At 49.9% G+C, this 15,416-nt stretch overlaps 3 protein-coding genes across 3 annotated transcripts; 1 reads left to right on the plus strand and 2 right to left on the minus strand.

Annotated features, from left to right (window-relative positions):
- Nucleotides 1-363: 363 nt before the first annotated feature.
- GT037_005248 (long-chain fatty acid transporter-like protein) lies at nt 364-15,215 on the plus strand (the record flags this gene model as incomplete). The annotated part of the gene is made up of 22 exons (XM_038930295.1): nt 364-766; nt 821-1,273; nt 1,333-1,544; nt 1,591-2,452; nt 2,510-2,598; nt 2,855-2,876; nt 2,932-3,374; nt 3,425-4,350; nt 4,401-4,890; nt 6,509-7,275; nt 7,333-7,428; nt 7,481-7,773; nt 8,129-8,202; nt 8,247-8,572; nt 8,621-9,205; nt 9,772-10,528; nt 12,022-12,054; nt 12,108-12,224; nt 12,818-12,941; nt 13,960-14,253; nt 14,301-14,721; nt 14,777-15,215. The coding sequence occupies 22 exons, from the start codon at nt 364-366 to the stop codon at nt 15,213-15,215; spliced, it is 8,226 nt and encodes a 2,741-aa protein (XP_038787245.1).
- Nucleotides 5,037-6,001, minus strand: GT037_005249 (uncharacterized protein; the record flags this gene model as incomplete). The annotated part of the gene is made up of 2 exons (XM_038930296.1): nt 5,037-5,501; nt 5,555-6,001. The coding sequence occupies 2 exons, from the start codon at nt 5,999-6,001 to the stop codon at nt 5,037-5,039; spliced, it is 912 nt and encodes a 303-aa protein (XP_038787246.1).
- GT037_005250 (cytochrome p450) lies at nt 11,248-12,931 on the minus strand (the record flags this gene model as incomplete). The annotated part of the gene is made up of 3 exons (XM_038930297.1): nt 11,248-11,931; nt 11,988-12,505; nt 12,556-12,931. 3 exons carry the CDS (start codon nt 12,929-12,931, stop codon nt 11,248-11,250), a joined length of 1,578 nt encoding a protein of 525 aa, XP_038787247.1.
- Nucleotides 15,216-15,416: the final 201 nt, after the last annotated feature.

The following is a 15,416-nucleotide window of genomic DNA, read 5'->3' on the forward strand; positions in this document are numbered from 1 at the left end:
GTAAATGAGACAGACTTCTAGAAGATATCAGAAGGAGAAAAGCCACCTCAGAAAACTGCTACCCGCGTGGTCATATGCCAGGTATTGCCTATTCCGAATAAAGCTAATGTTGAACAGATTTGGTAGCTACATCAACCTAGCTAGGAAATATACCATTGAGTGAAGACTCAAAGCATTGTACGGCAGCACTAGAGATTGTATACCTATCAAAATAGAAAGTTGGTTGGGTTGAGTATGGAGAAACTAACGCGTGGGAGGCCTAGAGCACCTGCAGGCTGTGAGAAGCGGGTACACCCCACTCAGCACACCTCACTTCAACAATTCGCAACTACCGCTTACTTGATCACTACTCAGATATCTACCATGTCTCTTTGCCAAAGCTGCATATCAATTCCCTTCCGTGCTCTTCAGCGCGGTGAGTATAATCCAGGATGGAAAAAGGATTCCTGGGTCGATAAAAATGGTCAGCCATGGGGATGCGACAGCCATATTTGGACATGCAACAGACGTCAGACCACACTACCGCAGTTGAGGGAAAATGCCGTCAACTGTGTGTTATGCAGCATGCTTATTCATGGGTTGGAAAATAGGCCAACGTACAAGCGACTTTCACAAGAGATGGATCTGGAAGTTACTCCTGTGTGGCTTCTTCTACCTGGATCCGAAGGCTATTACAATCAGAAGCTCGAATTACATCTCGAGCAGCAAAATCTTCATCTAAGAAGTCCAGTAGGGGTGACTGCTGTGGAGTTTCGGAGTAGATTTGGTATGTAGCGTGAGATCTCACCTGACCTCGATATGACAAGCTTATGAAATCCAGACACCCCATCTCCGAACCTTTTTCAAAGCGTAAAACTAGAGAAGCTACTCGACCCGGTACCGTTGAAACAGCTGAATTATTGGTATCACGATTGCAATACTGGACATACAAAATGCTCTGATCTTCAGAAAGATGTAGAATTACCTACGAGGGTCCTGGACCTGTGCGCCATGCCCAGCGCAGATGTCATGATCGAGCATGTACATGAATGGGAGGATCTGTTTCTTCCGAGCGAATGTAAACTAGTTGAAACCACCACAGGACAGCTAGGAAAGTATGCCACGCTCAGCTACTGTTGGGGTAGCGGTCTGCCGTTCATGACTACCAAGGATACTTTGTCATCGAGAAAGAGTGGCATCAACTTTCGGGATCTCCCCAAAACTCTTCAGGATGCCGCCATGATAGCGCGGTATCTTGGTCTTCGGTATCTCTGGATTGACTGTCTTGCCATTGGTATGAGTTCAAGCCTCCGATCTTGATCTATAAACTGACCTTCATGTCCTTACTTATAGTACAAGATGATGCGGCAGACTGGGAGAAAGAGTCAGCTGTCATGGCTGATATCTATTCAAACTCATACATAAACATTGCCGCGTCGAATGCTTCGCACTGTGGAGCGGGTTTCCTAGGACCACGGAAGATGCCATTGACCAAACGTATCGAGATTTGCGACGACGAGGCCGATCTGGAGCTGTATCTCGTTGCTCAACAGACGCGAAACAATGTAAGACTGCGTAAAGAGCATCCATGAATAGTCTGACGCGACCTAGACAGTGAGAGATCCACTGTACCAACGAGCCTGGGTCCTACAAGAGCAACTACTGCCAAAGCGTTCTATACATTTCGGAAGCGACAACATGCTCTGGCGGTGCCCTAACGGCATTGAACATGAAGAGCAAAACAAACAATGGACACACCTGTACACTCTCAATGCCGTGGTAACCTGCATAGGTCTACCACCAGGTGTATCGTTTGGACAAGATGCCTGGTTTCAGCTGGTTCGGGACTACACCTCGAGAGGAATTACCTACTCCAAAGACAAGTTCCCAGCCATCTCAGGTGTCATGACTGTTCTACGGCGCATGACTGATGACACGAGTTACGCTGGACTCTGGAAGCGCAATTTCCTCAAGTTGCTTTTGTGGATACCCAAGCATGATATTGCACCTTTTAAGCGGCCTGAAAACTGGATAGCTCCTTCTTGGTCATTCATGTCTGGAGATGGTCCGGTAGATTACAGCCTGGGAGCTCTCAGTTCTAACATGAATGCGTCGTTACGAGAGTTTTGCGCAACTCTCGAAGAGTGCAGTGTCACACCCAAAGGCCTGAATCCTCTCGGCGAGTTGACGACTGGCTTCGCCCGAATCACTGGTGCAGTAGTGGCTCTTGCTCAGACATCACAAAATTCGGAACAGCACACCTACTTCTCGTGCAGTGTTCAAATGCGCGATCGGAAGGCGCATCCTGCGCGTGTTCTGTTCGATGTCGACACTTACGAGCGCTGCGATGTTCTGGTGATTGCGCCAGCCTTCGGAATAGCGATTATCTGCACGAATGAAGAGCGCAGCGAATACGTAAGGATCGGACTGGTAGTAATTCAAACAGTAGATCTCAATGATGCGAAGGCCGTAAGTAGAAACCTTGACTGCGATGAAACTATCAAGAATGGAAACACTGATATTCGCCCAGGATTCGAGGCACTGGTATCCGGAAACATCAGATTATCCCGAGCCACGCTCGATTGTGCTTCTCTAGACGGAGTTGTAGAAGCAGTAGTGGTTAAGCTCGGGTCTTCGTTGATCATGGCGGATATATCGGAAATAACTTCCCCGCATTTGATGTCTATTAGGTACCCTGAATCAGGACTCCACAACAATGACAACCTCGGTCTTATTGTCGAACGAATCGCGCCTTTAACCATGGGTTTCTCTAATTTTCTTCGTGTAGTAGCTCCACTGACTCCGGGAGACTGGGGTTATGTAGATGGATCAGACATCGTGTCTCTCAATTAATCGTCTGAAATAGAATATCTAGGAAGCGAAAAGCACAATGGCATGTAAGTCTTTTCCCCTGCCCTGTCGCGATGCTTTGGAAATGCTGAGACATCAAAGTACCCATAATTGCTGGAGCGGCTGGCACAGCAGCAGTCGCAGCCTACCTGAACGCAAAACACCACATTGCTCATGACCTCAGGAATGCTCGCGGTGGACTTTCACAATCACAAGATGTTGTAGATTTCATTACCGATCGCGCCATCCGAAAACGCGTTCTTACCTACCATGTCTTCGAAGACCAGGTTCGCAAACAGCCCAACCATCCCTTCCTCATCTTCGAAGGCAAGGCATGGTCGTACAAACAGTTCTTCGAGGCTTTTACAAGAGTGGGGAATTGGTTGATAGATGACCTCGGCATACAGGTAGATGAGGTGGTTGCTATGGATGGGGGGAATACCCCAGAGTATCTGATGCTTTGGTTTGCTCTGGACGCGATTGGGGCCGTTCCAAGCTTCGTCAATTGGAATTTGACTGGAACGGGGTTGGTGCATTGCGTGAAAGTGAGTTTGATGATATACTACCCATGGTATTGGGCTGATCATTGCAACAGATTTGCAATTCCAGGTTTCTCATCACAGACGCCGATGTCAAGAGCAATGTCGAACCATGCCGTGCCGACCTCGAGGAAACAGGCATAAAGATTGAATATTTCGATACATCCTTCTTTGCATCTCTATCGAACTCGACACCTATACCAGACTCACGTCGTGAACAACTTACCATGGAGTCTATTCGCTCGCTCATGTATACTTCTGGAACTACTGGATTGCCCAAGGCCGTGATTTTGAGCACTGGTCGCGAGCTCTTGACCGGTTATGGTGTCGCAAAATACTTGGGTCTCCAACCAGAAGCCAGAATGTACACATGCATGCCACTTTACCATGGCGCTGCACACGGACTCTGCGTGACACCGATCGTCCATGCTGGCAGCACAATCGTACTAGGCCGGAAATTTTCGCACAAGACCTTCTGGCCCGAAGTAGCAGCTTCAGATGCGACCATCATACAGTACGTCGGCGAGCTCTGCCGTTACTTGCTCAATGGCCCAACGAACCCATACGAGCGGAAACATAAGGTGCAAATGGCCTGGGGCAACGGTATGCGCCCAGATGTATGGGAGCCCTTCCGTGAGCGGTTCAACATACCCATCATCAACGAACTATATGCGGCTACGGATGGACTGGGGTCGACCTTCAACCGCAATGCGGGTCCTTTCACAGCTAACAGCATTGGTCTCCGAGGTCTGATCTGGAATTGGAAGTTTAGGGACCAGGAAGTGAGAGTGAAGATGGACGTTGACACCGAGGGTATTATGAGAGATGCAAGAGGCTTTGCGATTCGATGTGGAGTTAATGAACCAGGTCAGGTCTTGCATAGGCTGACACCTGAGACGGTGGCCAGTGCACCGGGTTATTACAACAACGAGGGTGCGACGCAGGGTCGGAGGATCACTGATGTGTTCGAGAAGGGTGATATGTAAGTCTCTGTTGTTAGGAGACTGATGTGCGACAGGCTAACGATAACAGGTGGTTCAAGTCTGGCGATATGATGCGACAGGATGCTGACGGCCGCGTCTTCTTCGTCGACCGCCTTGGTGATACTTTCCGTTGGAAGTCTGAGAACGTGTCCACGAACGAAGTAGCCGACATGATTGGCAAATTCCCACAGATTGCTGAAACTAACGCGTACGGCGTGCTTGTACCTGGTTATGACGGCCGCGCGGGAGCTGCTTCCATTGTCATGGCAGACGGCGTTACTGAAGCGACATTTGACTTCTCAGCATTGGCGAGGCATGCTAAAGCGGTCTTACCGAGCTATGCTGTACCACTCTTCTTAAGAGTAACACCTGCATTGGAATATACAGGTACTTTGAAGATTCAAAAGGGCAGGTTGAAGAAGGAAGGTGTAGATCCGGAAAAGATTACAGGTGAGGATAAACTGTACTGGCTTCCTCCTGGAAGTGATCGGTATCTGCCATTTGCGAAAAAGGACTGGGAAGCCATATTGGAGAAGAGGGTGCGTCTGACATAGCATGAGAACATATAAGACATCTCGGAATTCGTTCCGAGTGAAATTGCGCGGTACCAAATCTGATGTTACTTAGGTACGCAGTCATAGTATCGACGGATAGTGATGTGAGAGCAGACATGCGTGCATTCTCGTCACGTCGCCCAAGGATGACCGCCTTTCCCAAACTTCGCATCACAAAAAGCTAACTTCGTCAACCTCTTTTCCAAAATCTCTTCCTTATGCATCTCCATCTCCTCGTAGTCCCAATTCACACTCACCATGCTGCCTCGCAACCACTCTGCTCTCTCGGTAGATAGGAAAAGTGTTAAGCCTCCTGTTAGCATGGGATCGTCAAGGGCATACTCTAGATACTGCTTTGGCGGCATGTCTGTTGCAACGAGGCCGGGGAAAAGGCTAAATGTGCGAATGCCAGGCTGTTCATGATGAAGGAACTCCATGAACTTGGTTTGCGCGAGTTTACTGGGGATGTAGGAGGAGAAGTCGGGATACATGTCGCCTAACGTTCCTGTCGAGACAGAAATTACTGTGCCCTTGCCGTCCGGTGCTTGGGCAAGGAAATGGTGCACATTCAGATGTACGGCTTTGACGTTGACTTCCTAGGTAGGTGTCAGTAACCATAAAGGGGCATATGGAAAGAGAGGGATCCTACAAAATCCTGCCACCATTTTCCCGGATCACCCTTGCCGATCATAGCTTGCGTCAAGGATCCGGCGTTATTGACGAGGACATCGATTCGGCCAACTGCTTCTCCTGCTTTCTTCCACAACGTTGCAACATCTTCTTCCTTTGTGATATCGATGGGCCCGAATGAATGTACGCTTGTATCATCTTGGACTGTGGCTTCCAATGCCTCAACAACCTCTTGTAGCTTCTTTTGGTTCCTTCCGGTTATGACGATGGCCTTAGCACCGGCAGTTCTCCATGCTTCAGCAATCGCCCGACCAATGCCACCTGTGGCCCCAGTGATGAGGACTGTCTTGCCTGCAGCTGAGAGAGCAGGGTTGCTAGGATTCAGTAACGGGTTGTTTTTACGATGGACTTTGCTTGTGAGTTGGACAGGCCAAGTTATCGCATCGTAGTCTGGTTGGTCAGCCATTGTCCTGGGAACCGATAAAGGGAATATGTTCCAATTACGAATGGTTGCTTGAGGAGTATAGCATTCATTGTACAATTATTTTCGGTATCCATAATATCATCTGCCGTACCCACAATATGCGGCACGTTGCAACTACCTTCCGGAAAGGGATGCCGATGCCGATGCACGATTGCGGCGCAGACCAACTTCGCTAGTAGGGAACGCACGTCGCATATCCAGCGGATACGGGAATAGGATGCCGAACCGTGAACAGGCCTCCTATTCCCAGCACTTATGGTGGAATCGTTGGAGGTAGTCAAGAATAAGCCGCGAAGGATGAGGGAGGGGCGGCTCTGCACGGAAGGGATCGCCTCGTCCCCTTCGTCTTCCGCAGCCTCAATCTACACGGGACGATGCAACTGAGCCGCAGGATCAAACGTAGCGAAATTGTGATATGTGGGATCATAGACAGGCGCGAAGTAATGCAAGCCTTCTCTTTCTGTGATATTTTGCTAATCACTCTTCAAGCACAACCCACGATATCTTTCGGTCCTGGCCCGCCACTGGAAGACCAGTCGTCCGAGGAGCACAATGGCTTCAACAGATCCCACCCAGACTCCGATCCTTCCTCCGCCGCCCGGCCTAACGACCAACTTCGTGAACCCTCCGACGCTCATGCCGGCCGTGATTGTCGGTACCACGATTATCCATCTCTTCACTCTACCTTTTATACTGGCGCGCGCCTACGTCAATGCATACGTAATGAAAGCATGCTGCATTGAGGACTACCTCTCCTACATCTCATACGTTGGCTGTATCGCCTACACCGCAGCTATCGTGCATGCTGAAACCGTCGGTATGGCTCGACACATGTGGGATATCTCCATGGTGACCTTCACGGAGATATCCTATATCTGCAATATCGTGTTCGTTTGTTACACGGCCACGAGCGGACTCGCGAAGACTGTCGTCTTCTTGCAGCTTAAGAAAATCTTTACCACGAGGTTTCGGGGTGTCGTTTTCTGGGTGATTGTTGGCTCGTTGATTGCTAATGCGCTGTTCTATACTGCCATGTTTTTCCTGTACGTCTTTACATGCTGGCCGAGGGAGAAAATATGGAAACCAAGTATCGAAGGGAAATGTATCGATTCGAACAAACTAAACATGGCTATGGGAACTCTGAATGTTATCAGTGACGTGGAAGCATTTGTGGTACCAGTTTGGGCGATATGGAAGCTGAGTATGAAGCTGCAACGGAAGATCGCGGTCTTGGCGATTTTCGGCGTGGGTGCAATGTAGGTTTTGCAGCTGCCATTCAAACGACATGCAAAGACTTTGCTGATGTATATTAGTGCTGTCGCGATTGGTTGTGTAGGACTGTACTATCGAGTCATCCTGCTGCAGCAGTCTGACTTCTCCTGGCTACTGACCCAAGCGGGTTTGATCTGGTAAGTCGATTGTCATACTCCTTTGAAGAGACGCGGGCTTAACACAACTCAGTATGGCTGAACTTGCCATCGTCATTATCGTGGGGTGCTGTCCGTACGTTCCCCGCGTGAAGAATCACCTTCGCCCATCGTCCACACCCGAAAGTTATGAGAATAGCAAGCGGACGCCTGTGCCTTTAAAGCAACGTTCGAAGTTTTATCATCTGGAGAAGTATTTGGATACCAATGCGAGTGTGTCGAACCTCGGGTCGAGTGTCTCGGAAGAGCACCTAGAGCTACACCAATATTGCGAAACAAAGTCTAAGTACCGACCAAAGGGCTTTGGCGGCGACGATCGTGTCATTAGTAAGTTTGGCGCGTAGTGTAGAAGCAAATGATTGCTGATAGTTGGATTGTAGTGCGTACCACGCATGTTGAGCAGTCGATTTCGTAGATACGTGTGCAAGAACTGGGCAATAAGGAGCAGCTCGTCTGGTGTATACTAGTGTTAGATTCCGAACATGAATGGCCTATATAACAACTCCATCGTGTTCCCGCTATCTCCTGTGTACCAAGCTCTAGTCGTTTGTGATGGCTAGGAAGAATGACGCGTGAAGGGTCCGAGTAGATGGAATGGCACGTGCACAACGAGCCGCGCTTTAGCGTTGGCGCGCTCGCGGGTGGCGATCTCTTTAGTCAGCCAGACTGATGAGTTTCGCAGGTCCAGCCGTAGTCTTCACTTCTCAAAGACACAACCTTTTGTGCCGTTCGCTATACAGCCTCCACACGAACCCCGTAACCATATACACGACCGGAATTCATAACCGTATCCGCTTCAGTATCGAAGATCTATCAACGCTACCACAACCACAACAATGGGAAAGGCCGAAGCAGGCAGCACAAAATGGGTCGCCAACAAGATGAAGTCAAAGGGCTTGCAGCGGTTGCGCTGGTGGTGTGAGCCTTGCCAGAAGCAATGTCGCGACGCAAACGGGTTCAAATGTCACGTTCAGAGCGAGAGCCATGTCCGGAACCTCCAAATCGTTGGCGAGGACCCTAAGAAGTACATCCAGGGCTTCAGCAACGACTTCCAAAGGGACTTTGTGAATCTCTTGCGAACTGCGCACAACGAGAAATGGATTGGAGTAAACAAATTCTACAACGAGTAAGAATTCTCAGCTCATGCGACAGAACACACGCTGACTGGCTTTAGGTACATCCGAGACAAGGAACACGTCCACATGAACGCTACGAAATGGAGTTCACTGACCGAGTTTGCCAAACACCTTGGCCGGGAGGGTATCTGCCATGTCAAGGAAGACGAGAAAGACGGATTGATGATTGCTTGGAGAGATACTTCTGTTGCAGCTGTAAACAGGCGGAATGAGATTGCGGAGCAAGAGGCTGCTGAGGCTCGAAGCGGTGCTGGCGAAGACAAGATGTTGAAGAAGATGGCAAAGCGTGCACAGGAAGAAGCCGAAGCCAAGAAAGCTATCGAGGCCAAACGAGCAGCGGCTCAAGCGGCTGTTCAACAACAGGTCACCCCGCCAGCAGAAGGAGCGTCGCCGACAGAGGAGAACAAGGCCGACTCCCCACTCGACGAACAGAAGCCTGGAGATGAGAAGGAAGATGCCGAAAAACCCAAGGCGGATGCAGCGCCTGTTAAGCTAAGCTTCGGCTTGAAAGCTAAGGCTGCGCCTGCGAACAAGGCTGGACTGGGTCAAATGAAGAGCCAGAGCATATTTAAGCGGAAGAAGGACGATGCGACATCTGAGCAAAAGCCGGCGAAGAAAGTTAAGTTATGAGTGATGTTATAGCGCTGGTCTTTTTTATATGCATAGCGTGGCGTTTGGGTCATCATGTTACGGATAAGACAATGGGGCTGGGTTGCCAGATAACCCACAAACAATATATCGGCACGCAGTGTAGCCGCTTTCAGCGTGTTCTGCAGTCCCTGAAGGCTATCGCGACATTTCGTGTTCGGGTGCACGCGTCATACCATGTCTGACTTAGCGTCGTTCGGCGCGTCTACATCATCGAGACGCGTCTTCCCTACCATATATCACCACAAACGTCTCCCGCCACTTCGAAAATTTCTCGTTCTCTACTTCTTCGCCCTGCGAATTCATCGCGAGCACGTTTGAAACTCTCATCTCCTGTCGCAAGCATGTCTATTCTCACCTTGTCGTCTCTCCCGGACCCCATTCTACACCTAATATGTGTCTACCTCGCGCCTGACCGACCCACTATCAACGACGATGAACACGGCCAATGCCCGACCCTGTACCGTCCTATCATCAGCCTCTCCTTGACCGCACACTCACTCAATCGCATTTCCTCGAGATACATCGCGACCAACATCAGTCTCACAGATACATGCGCGCGCTGGGATCTGTTCCTACGCACCGTAACGACGAACCCTATCTACGCGTCGAACGTCAAATACCTAAGACTAAAAGAGAGCTCGGTCGAGGAAAAGATTGGAATGTTAAACCCAAACTCAGCTGAAGAAGAGATTGACAAATCGCCTTCGAAATACCAATATGAATACATCGCAGACATGTTAAGGGCGTTGACTAGCTTAGAGGCAATACATGTACATTACAGCATATCAGCATATGCTGCTCATGTCGTACACTGTCTTACGCACAAGCCGTTGCCGCTATGGGATACGATACGAGTGGTGCGCTTTGATAACACAAACGCCTGGGACGAGGAGTGCGTTGTGCAACTCGATCTCAAGCGCAAAGAGGAAGGAGAAGAGGAAAGCACACACCGCAAATATACTACGGGGACAGAACAACTCAACGGGAACCTAGAAGGCTTGAACATGGCCAAATTTCTCGAAATTCCGAACGTTACCGGTGTCATCGCTACAACTCGCGACTTCGAGAACGATGGCGATGACCAGGACGACGCGGATTGGGCGGACGAAGAAGAGGAGGGAACAGATGACGACAGCGATGGGTGGAGTGAACGCGACTACGAAGACGATAGCGAAGACAGTGATTGGGATTCTGAGGATGAGAGCGATTACGAAGATGACTGGGAAGCTGAGTATGGATTCATTGTACCAAAGGCTGAGCCGGTCAAAGATCTACCGGTTCCGAACACTGCGGTGGTAGCTCCTGGCAAAAGTCTTCTAGACTTTTGAGCCTGTGTGGGATATGCAGTTATTTGATTACTGGGTAGAAGGGACTAGGCATGGTTCTTCTGCTGTTTGTATCTTATATTGTATTACTTTGTTAGGTTCGTGGATTCGATCAGGTATCGAATCCAGCAACATCATCCTGAGTACAGTCTTTTAATGCTAGACATGGCTTCTCGGAGCAACCCGTTCGAACTTGGATTACCATAAACACTTTTTGAGCCAAGAAGCGATCGCCACGGGAGCTCTTATTCCCCGATAGCGGAGAGATCCGAGAGTTCCACCGCGCCTGTCATAGTGTCTATGCTATCTGGCCTGTAACTATTTCCTCCTCCCCACCCAACATATCCTCCAACATCCTTGGTAGCGTCAGCCATTCTTCCATCAAACCCGTTATCCCACGTTCGAGTGGTCTTTTCTTATGATGCACGGAATTTCCCTGCTCGATCGTTTGTCCCAGGTGTAGCAATGGTCCACAGTGCGTCTCCTGACTTTGCCCGCTCAGTGTCCACGTTTTTCCTCGATATCTGCAACTCATGGAGAAAATACAGAAAGAATACAAACAATGCGAAGTCGAACCCGACGTTCAGGGCTAAACACTTAAACAAGGCTATAGAGGCGTTCTGACAGACTGATTTCGAAAGTATGGAGTAGAGAAGACAGTCGATGTCTACTCTTCTCCCAACAAGTCTTTATCGCGCCCTGAGAAACCTGACCGTCATCGGCGGTGCTCCTGCAGTGAAGTGGTCCAGAATACCCTCCCAGTAAGCGTTTGCATCCGTTCCTTCATCCAGGACAATATCAAACTCCGCGACCACCCTTCCGATCACACTCCTCAGTTCCATCAAAGACAGCGCCTTCCCTGCACAGCTATACGAGCCAGTCGAAAACGGTATGAACGCTTGTCTATTGAGTACCAATTCAGGCTTCGTCATCCATCGCTCAGGGATGAACTGATCAGGTGCAACGAAGTTCCTTGCATCGTGAAATAGGGGAAATAGAGGTATATGCACAACCATGTTCCCTGGGATGAAGCGCCCATTCACCTCCATGCCTTGTGGGGGTGTAACGCGTTGTGAGCCGAAGAAGACTGAAGGCCACATGCGCATTGACTCCTGAATCACAGCTTCTAGCATTGGCATGGGGCGCTGGCAGTCATAATTGTCGATGTTCGCGAGAAATTCAGCGCGGACAGCGGCTATATAATGGGGATGTGTAGCGAGGTGCATGAAGAGGAAGGTCAAGGCTGAGGAAGTCGTTTCGCTGCCGGCGGAAATGATGAGACGCGATTCGCCGTAGAGGAGTTCGCGACCTTCTGGTGTTTTGGGGGTGGAGTTTATGAGGTGTGAGATTAGGTCGGGTTTGGCGTCTCGGACCTAGATGAAGCTGTCAGCATTGGTTCCTGTTGGAATCGCAAAGGGAGAGACGTCACCTGCATGCGTGCTTTCATCTGACTGACGCTCCAGTCTCGCCACTCCTTCATGGGTCCTGCGAACGAGGTAAGTACACCAATCGCGTTCATCAGCCATGGCATGTGATACATGTATCCTAGCGCCTGGACGCTATTCATGAAAGTAGCAAGAATACTGGCAGCGACATCACTTTGCTCGCCTTTGATGAAGCCCATTGGTTTGCCAAAAGCCAGTGCTGCCATGACGTCGTAGCTGTAGTATGTCGCGTACTCAAACAGTGGAATGGATCTTCCTTCCTCGCTTCTCAATCGTGCAAGCAGCTGATCTGTGAAGCTTTCGACCTGCGGCGCATAGTCCGAAAGCGATATTTTCATCGCGTTGTCCCAGACCTTGCGACGCTGGCGGTGAAATGCCTTGTCGCGATTGAGATGTAGAGACTTCTCCATGACGTCAAAGAAAGGACCCTTCGATGTACTTGATTGTGCTCCCAGAATTGGTTGAATCGCAGCTGCATCAAAAATAGTGAGCTCACGTGGCCCTGACGGTGTTAGTACTGGATCTGGAAGGAAGTACATAGGTTGGACAGACCTGTCCTAACATAGTCGCCATACCGACTCTGCAACCGCTGCAGAACCCGATGATAATGCAGGCCACTGTCATATGTCTGTTTGACAGTCCACCATCGCGATAGCTTCGCGGCCCAAGGTCCCGGATAGACGTTGAGTGGATGAAAAAAGGCACGGTACGCTCCGATGTACAGCCACAGTGGAACCCAGAAGAAACTCGTCACCAGTGTCGCGGCGACGAATCCAATGTGATAGAAGAGAACCCAGTACACGGTAATCGCTAGTCCAAGGATCTGAAGGGTCAAATGGTCGACTTCCACTCGTCGCAGGACAAATTCGTGCAGGATGACCGCCGACAATGGTGCGAACACAAAGACAGTGGTGGGAACCGATTCCATGGTTTCCTGTGTATGAAACTATGATTCCATCCGAGTGTCCTAGGACTCAGTAGTGATCAGCTGTCTAGGCAGTGGCGGCCGACAGATAGTTCTGCGCTGTTAGCCGATTTAGATGTTTTCTCCGCTCGAAACGTATCCTTGAATCAAATATGGCGGGTGCTAGTATTCTATCGTTGCAATTGCAATGGGTGGTATTTATCGGGAGTACAAAACGTGGAAGATTTGCAGGCGCGTCGTGTTTGCCCGGAAGCCGACAGTCACACGTAGAGAACTGGTGCGAGGACCCGATCGACGGACCCAGTTCATGGAGTGGGACATGCACGGTTCCCGTTTGTCCTGCAAACTGCAGATTGCCATTTCAGTTGGTACTCCGCAACAGGAATCTTGCCGCGTGCTGATTAGCATGCAGGGGTCAGCATTTTATTGCTGGGTTCCGTCACACACTATCGCACATAGCCGACTAGTGCCTCGGTACAAACTCATCTCTGGTTAGTGTTCCAACCTGTCGATATCGTGGAGTTTTCTATTAGCCCAAAGCTGTCTAGTTCTTTGAGAGAAATGTAGTGTAGCCTCAATTCTCCGAGCACCACCTTATTGGATGCGGGAGTGCCATATTGTGTAACTTCGGTACGTGAATCAGCGTTGCTGCTGCATGCGACGCTTACCCTTTCTGGGACAGGAATGTAAGAGTCCGCCAGACGAAGCGATGGCAAGGCCTCCAAGCGGTTAGAGCGGATTGAGACAACGGGTATAAGCATGGCAAAAAGGACGTAGTTCCTCTTTCTGTGGTTTTATGAGGATCTTGTCTGGCATTTAGATAGGAGAGCGCATGTCCAAGAACCTTGTCCGGCCAGAGCATGCGCCTGCGTATTACGGTTCCACTGTTGAAGGAGCAAGGTTGTACGGGAAAGATCATCTGTGTACCCTCGTGTCGAGCTAGCATGGTAACTCAAACTGCTCCGAAGATAAGTTCGCTGCGAGTCCGGGAGTAAGCACGAGGTCCTAGCGATCCCGCCCTCCTTTCAAAGTCCTGTCTCTTCCTGCAAGCCCACGGCATTCCCCATCTATGATGACTTCGAGTACGACCGAGTCGGGCGTCTTGCCTGCACCCCCTGGTGCTGAGACAGACTTCAGTGGTGACCGAACCGGTCTTCAAAGTAGGATTATTGTGGTGTATGTCGTGATGACGATACTTTCCACCATCGTGCTTGGACTACGACTGTATACTCGCATCTTCATTCGCCATATGACAGGGCTGGACGATGCGCTGGTAGTCCTCAGTTGGTGCGGCTGCATAGGATGGATGGTCGTATGTTTCCAATGTGCGTATGCCGCTAGTCACTCTGTACACGACTGACTTCAAGTATAGCTTTCCAGTATGGGTTCGGTCAACACCTCTGGAATGTGACTATGGAGCAACTGATGGGCTACACGAAGATGCTTGTCGGCATCATGGTGGTGTATGTTTGGACACCAGCTCTTGCCAAACTTTCATTGTTAGCACTCTACTACCGTCTCAATCCGGACCGGAAAGTCCAAGCATCCATCTACGCATTAGCAGTCCTAGTCACCGGATACTCATTGGCTATCACCATCGTCGCCGCCGGACCATGTAATCCGCGAACGCACACCGACCAAAAGTGTCTTACGGATCTCAACCTGTTCATGGCATGTATAAACATTATCACAGACTTCTTGATCCTCTGTCTGCCGATACCTATGTTGCGCGCGTTGCAGTTGCCCATCAAACAAAAGGTATTACTGGGTTTGGTATTCGCTCTGGGATCTGGGTAAGTATTCCCAGTTGGTGTGCCGTTTCGCGTCGCGTGCTGACAGCCTCTGCAGAGTGGTTGTCATATCCACTGTCCGCATTATATACGTCTACAGTATGATCAGTGACCCTGACTCGACTTACAACGTGGCCAAAGCGTGTATTTTCTCTACAGTCGAGCTCAACGGCGGAGTCATTTGCGCTTGTATCGCGCTCTTGAAGCCTTTCATACAGAAGTATATGCCCTGGATACTTTCCCTCTCGAGCGGAAGCGGGAGCGGAGACGGATCCAGAATTCGCAAACTGAAGATGTTTGTGAAGCGAAGCGGAGAGAAGAGCTATGAACTCCGAAGCGCAGATGCAGATGCGACCAAGCATGTCGACAACAGATTGGATCGCCGGATCGCCGTAACAAGATCATACAGTGTTTCGGGTTCGAAGACAGGTAAAAGCGATGGCGATAGCATGGAGGATCTCTTTGCGCCGACCGCGGGCTGGAATGGTGGTCGATAATCGCCTGCCATACAATCGTTCGAGGAAGGCGGTTAGAAACTATCGTGGGGACACGCAAGAAAACCGAAAGAGTATTTTGCGCGGGCTTCTCTGAAGACAGCTACTAGAGATAATGCGACATGGGCTTGGCGCAAGCCTCAGTACAGGGTCTCCCATTGAAGGACTATAACTTGTCAGAAAGGCTAGTGACCCTACTCTGGA

Source organism: Alternaria burnsii (genome assembly GCF_013036055.1).
Source record: "Alternaria burnsii strain CBS107.38 chromosome Unknown 740, whole genome shotgun sequence".
Taxonomy (NCBI): Eukaryota; Fungi; Ascomycota; class Dothideomycetes; order Pleosporales; family Pleosporaceae; genus Alternaria; species Alternaria burnsii.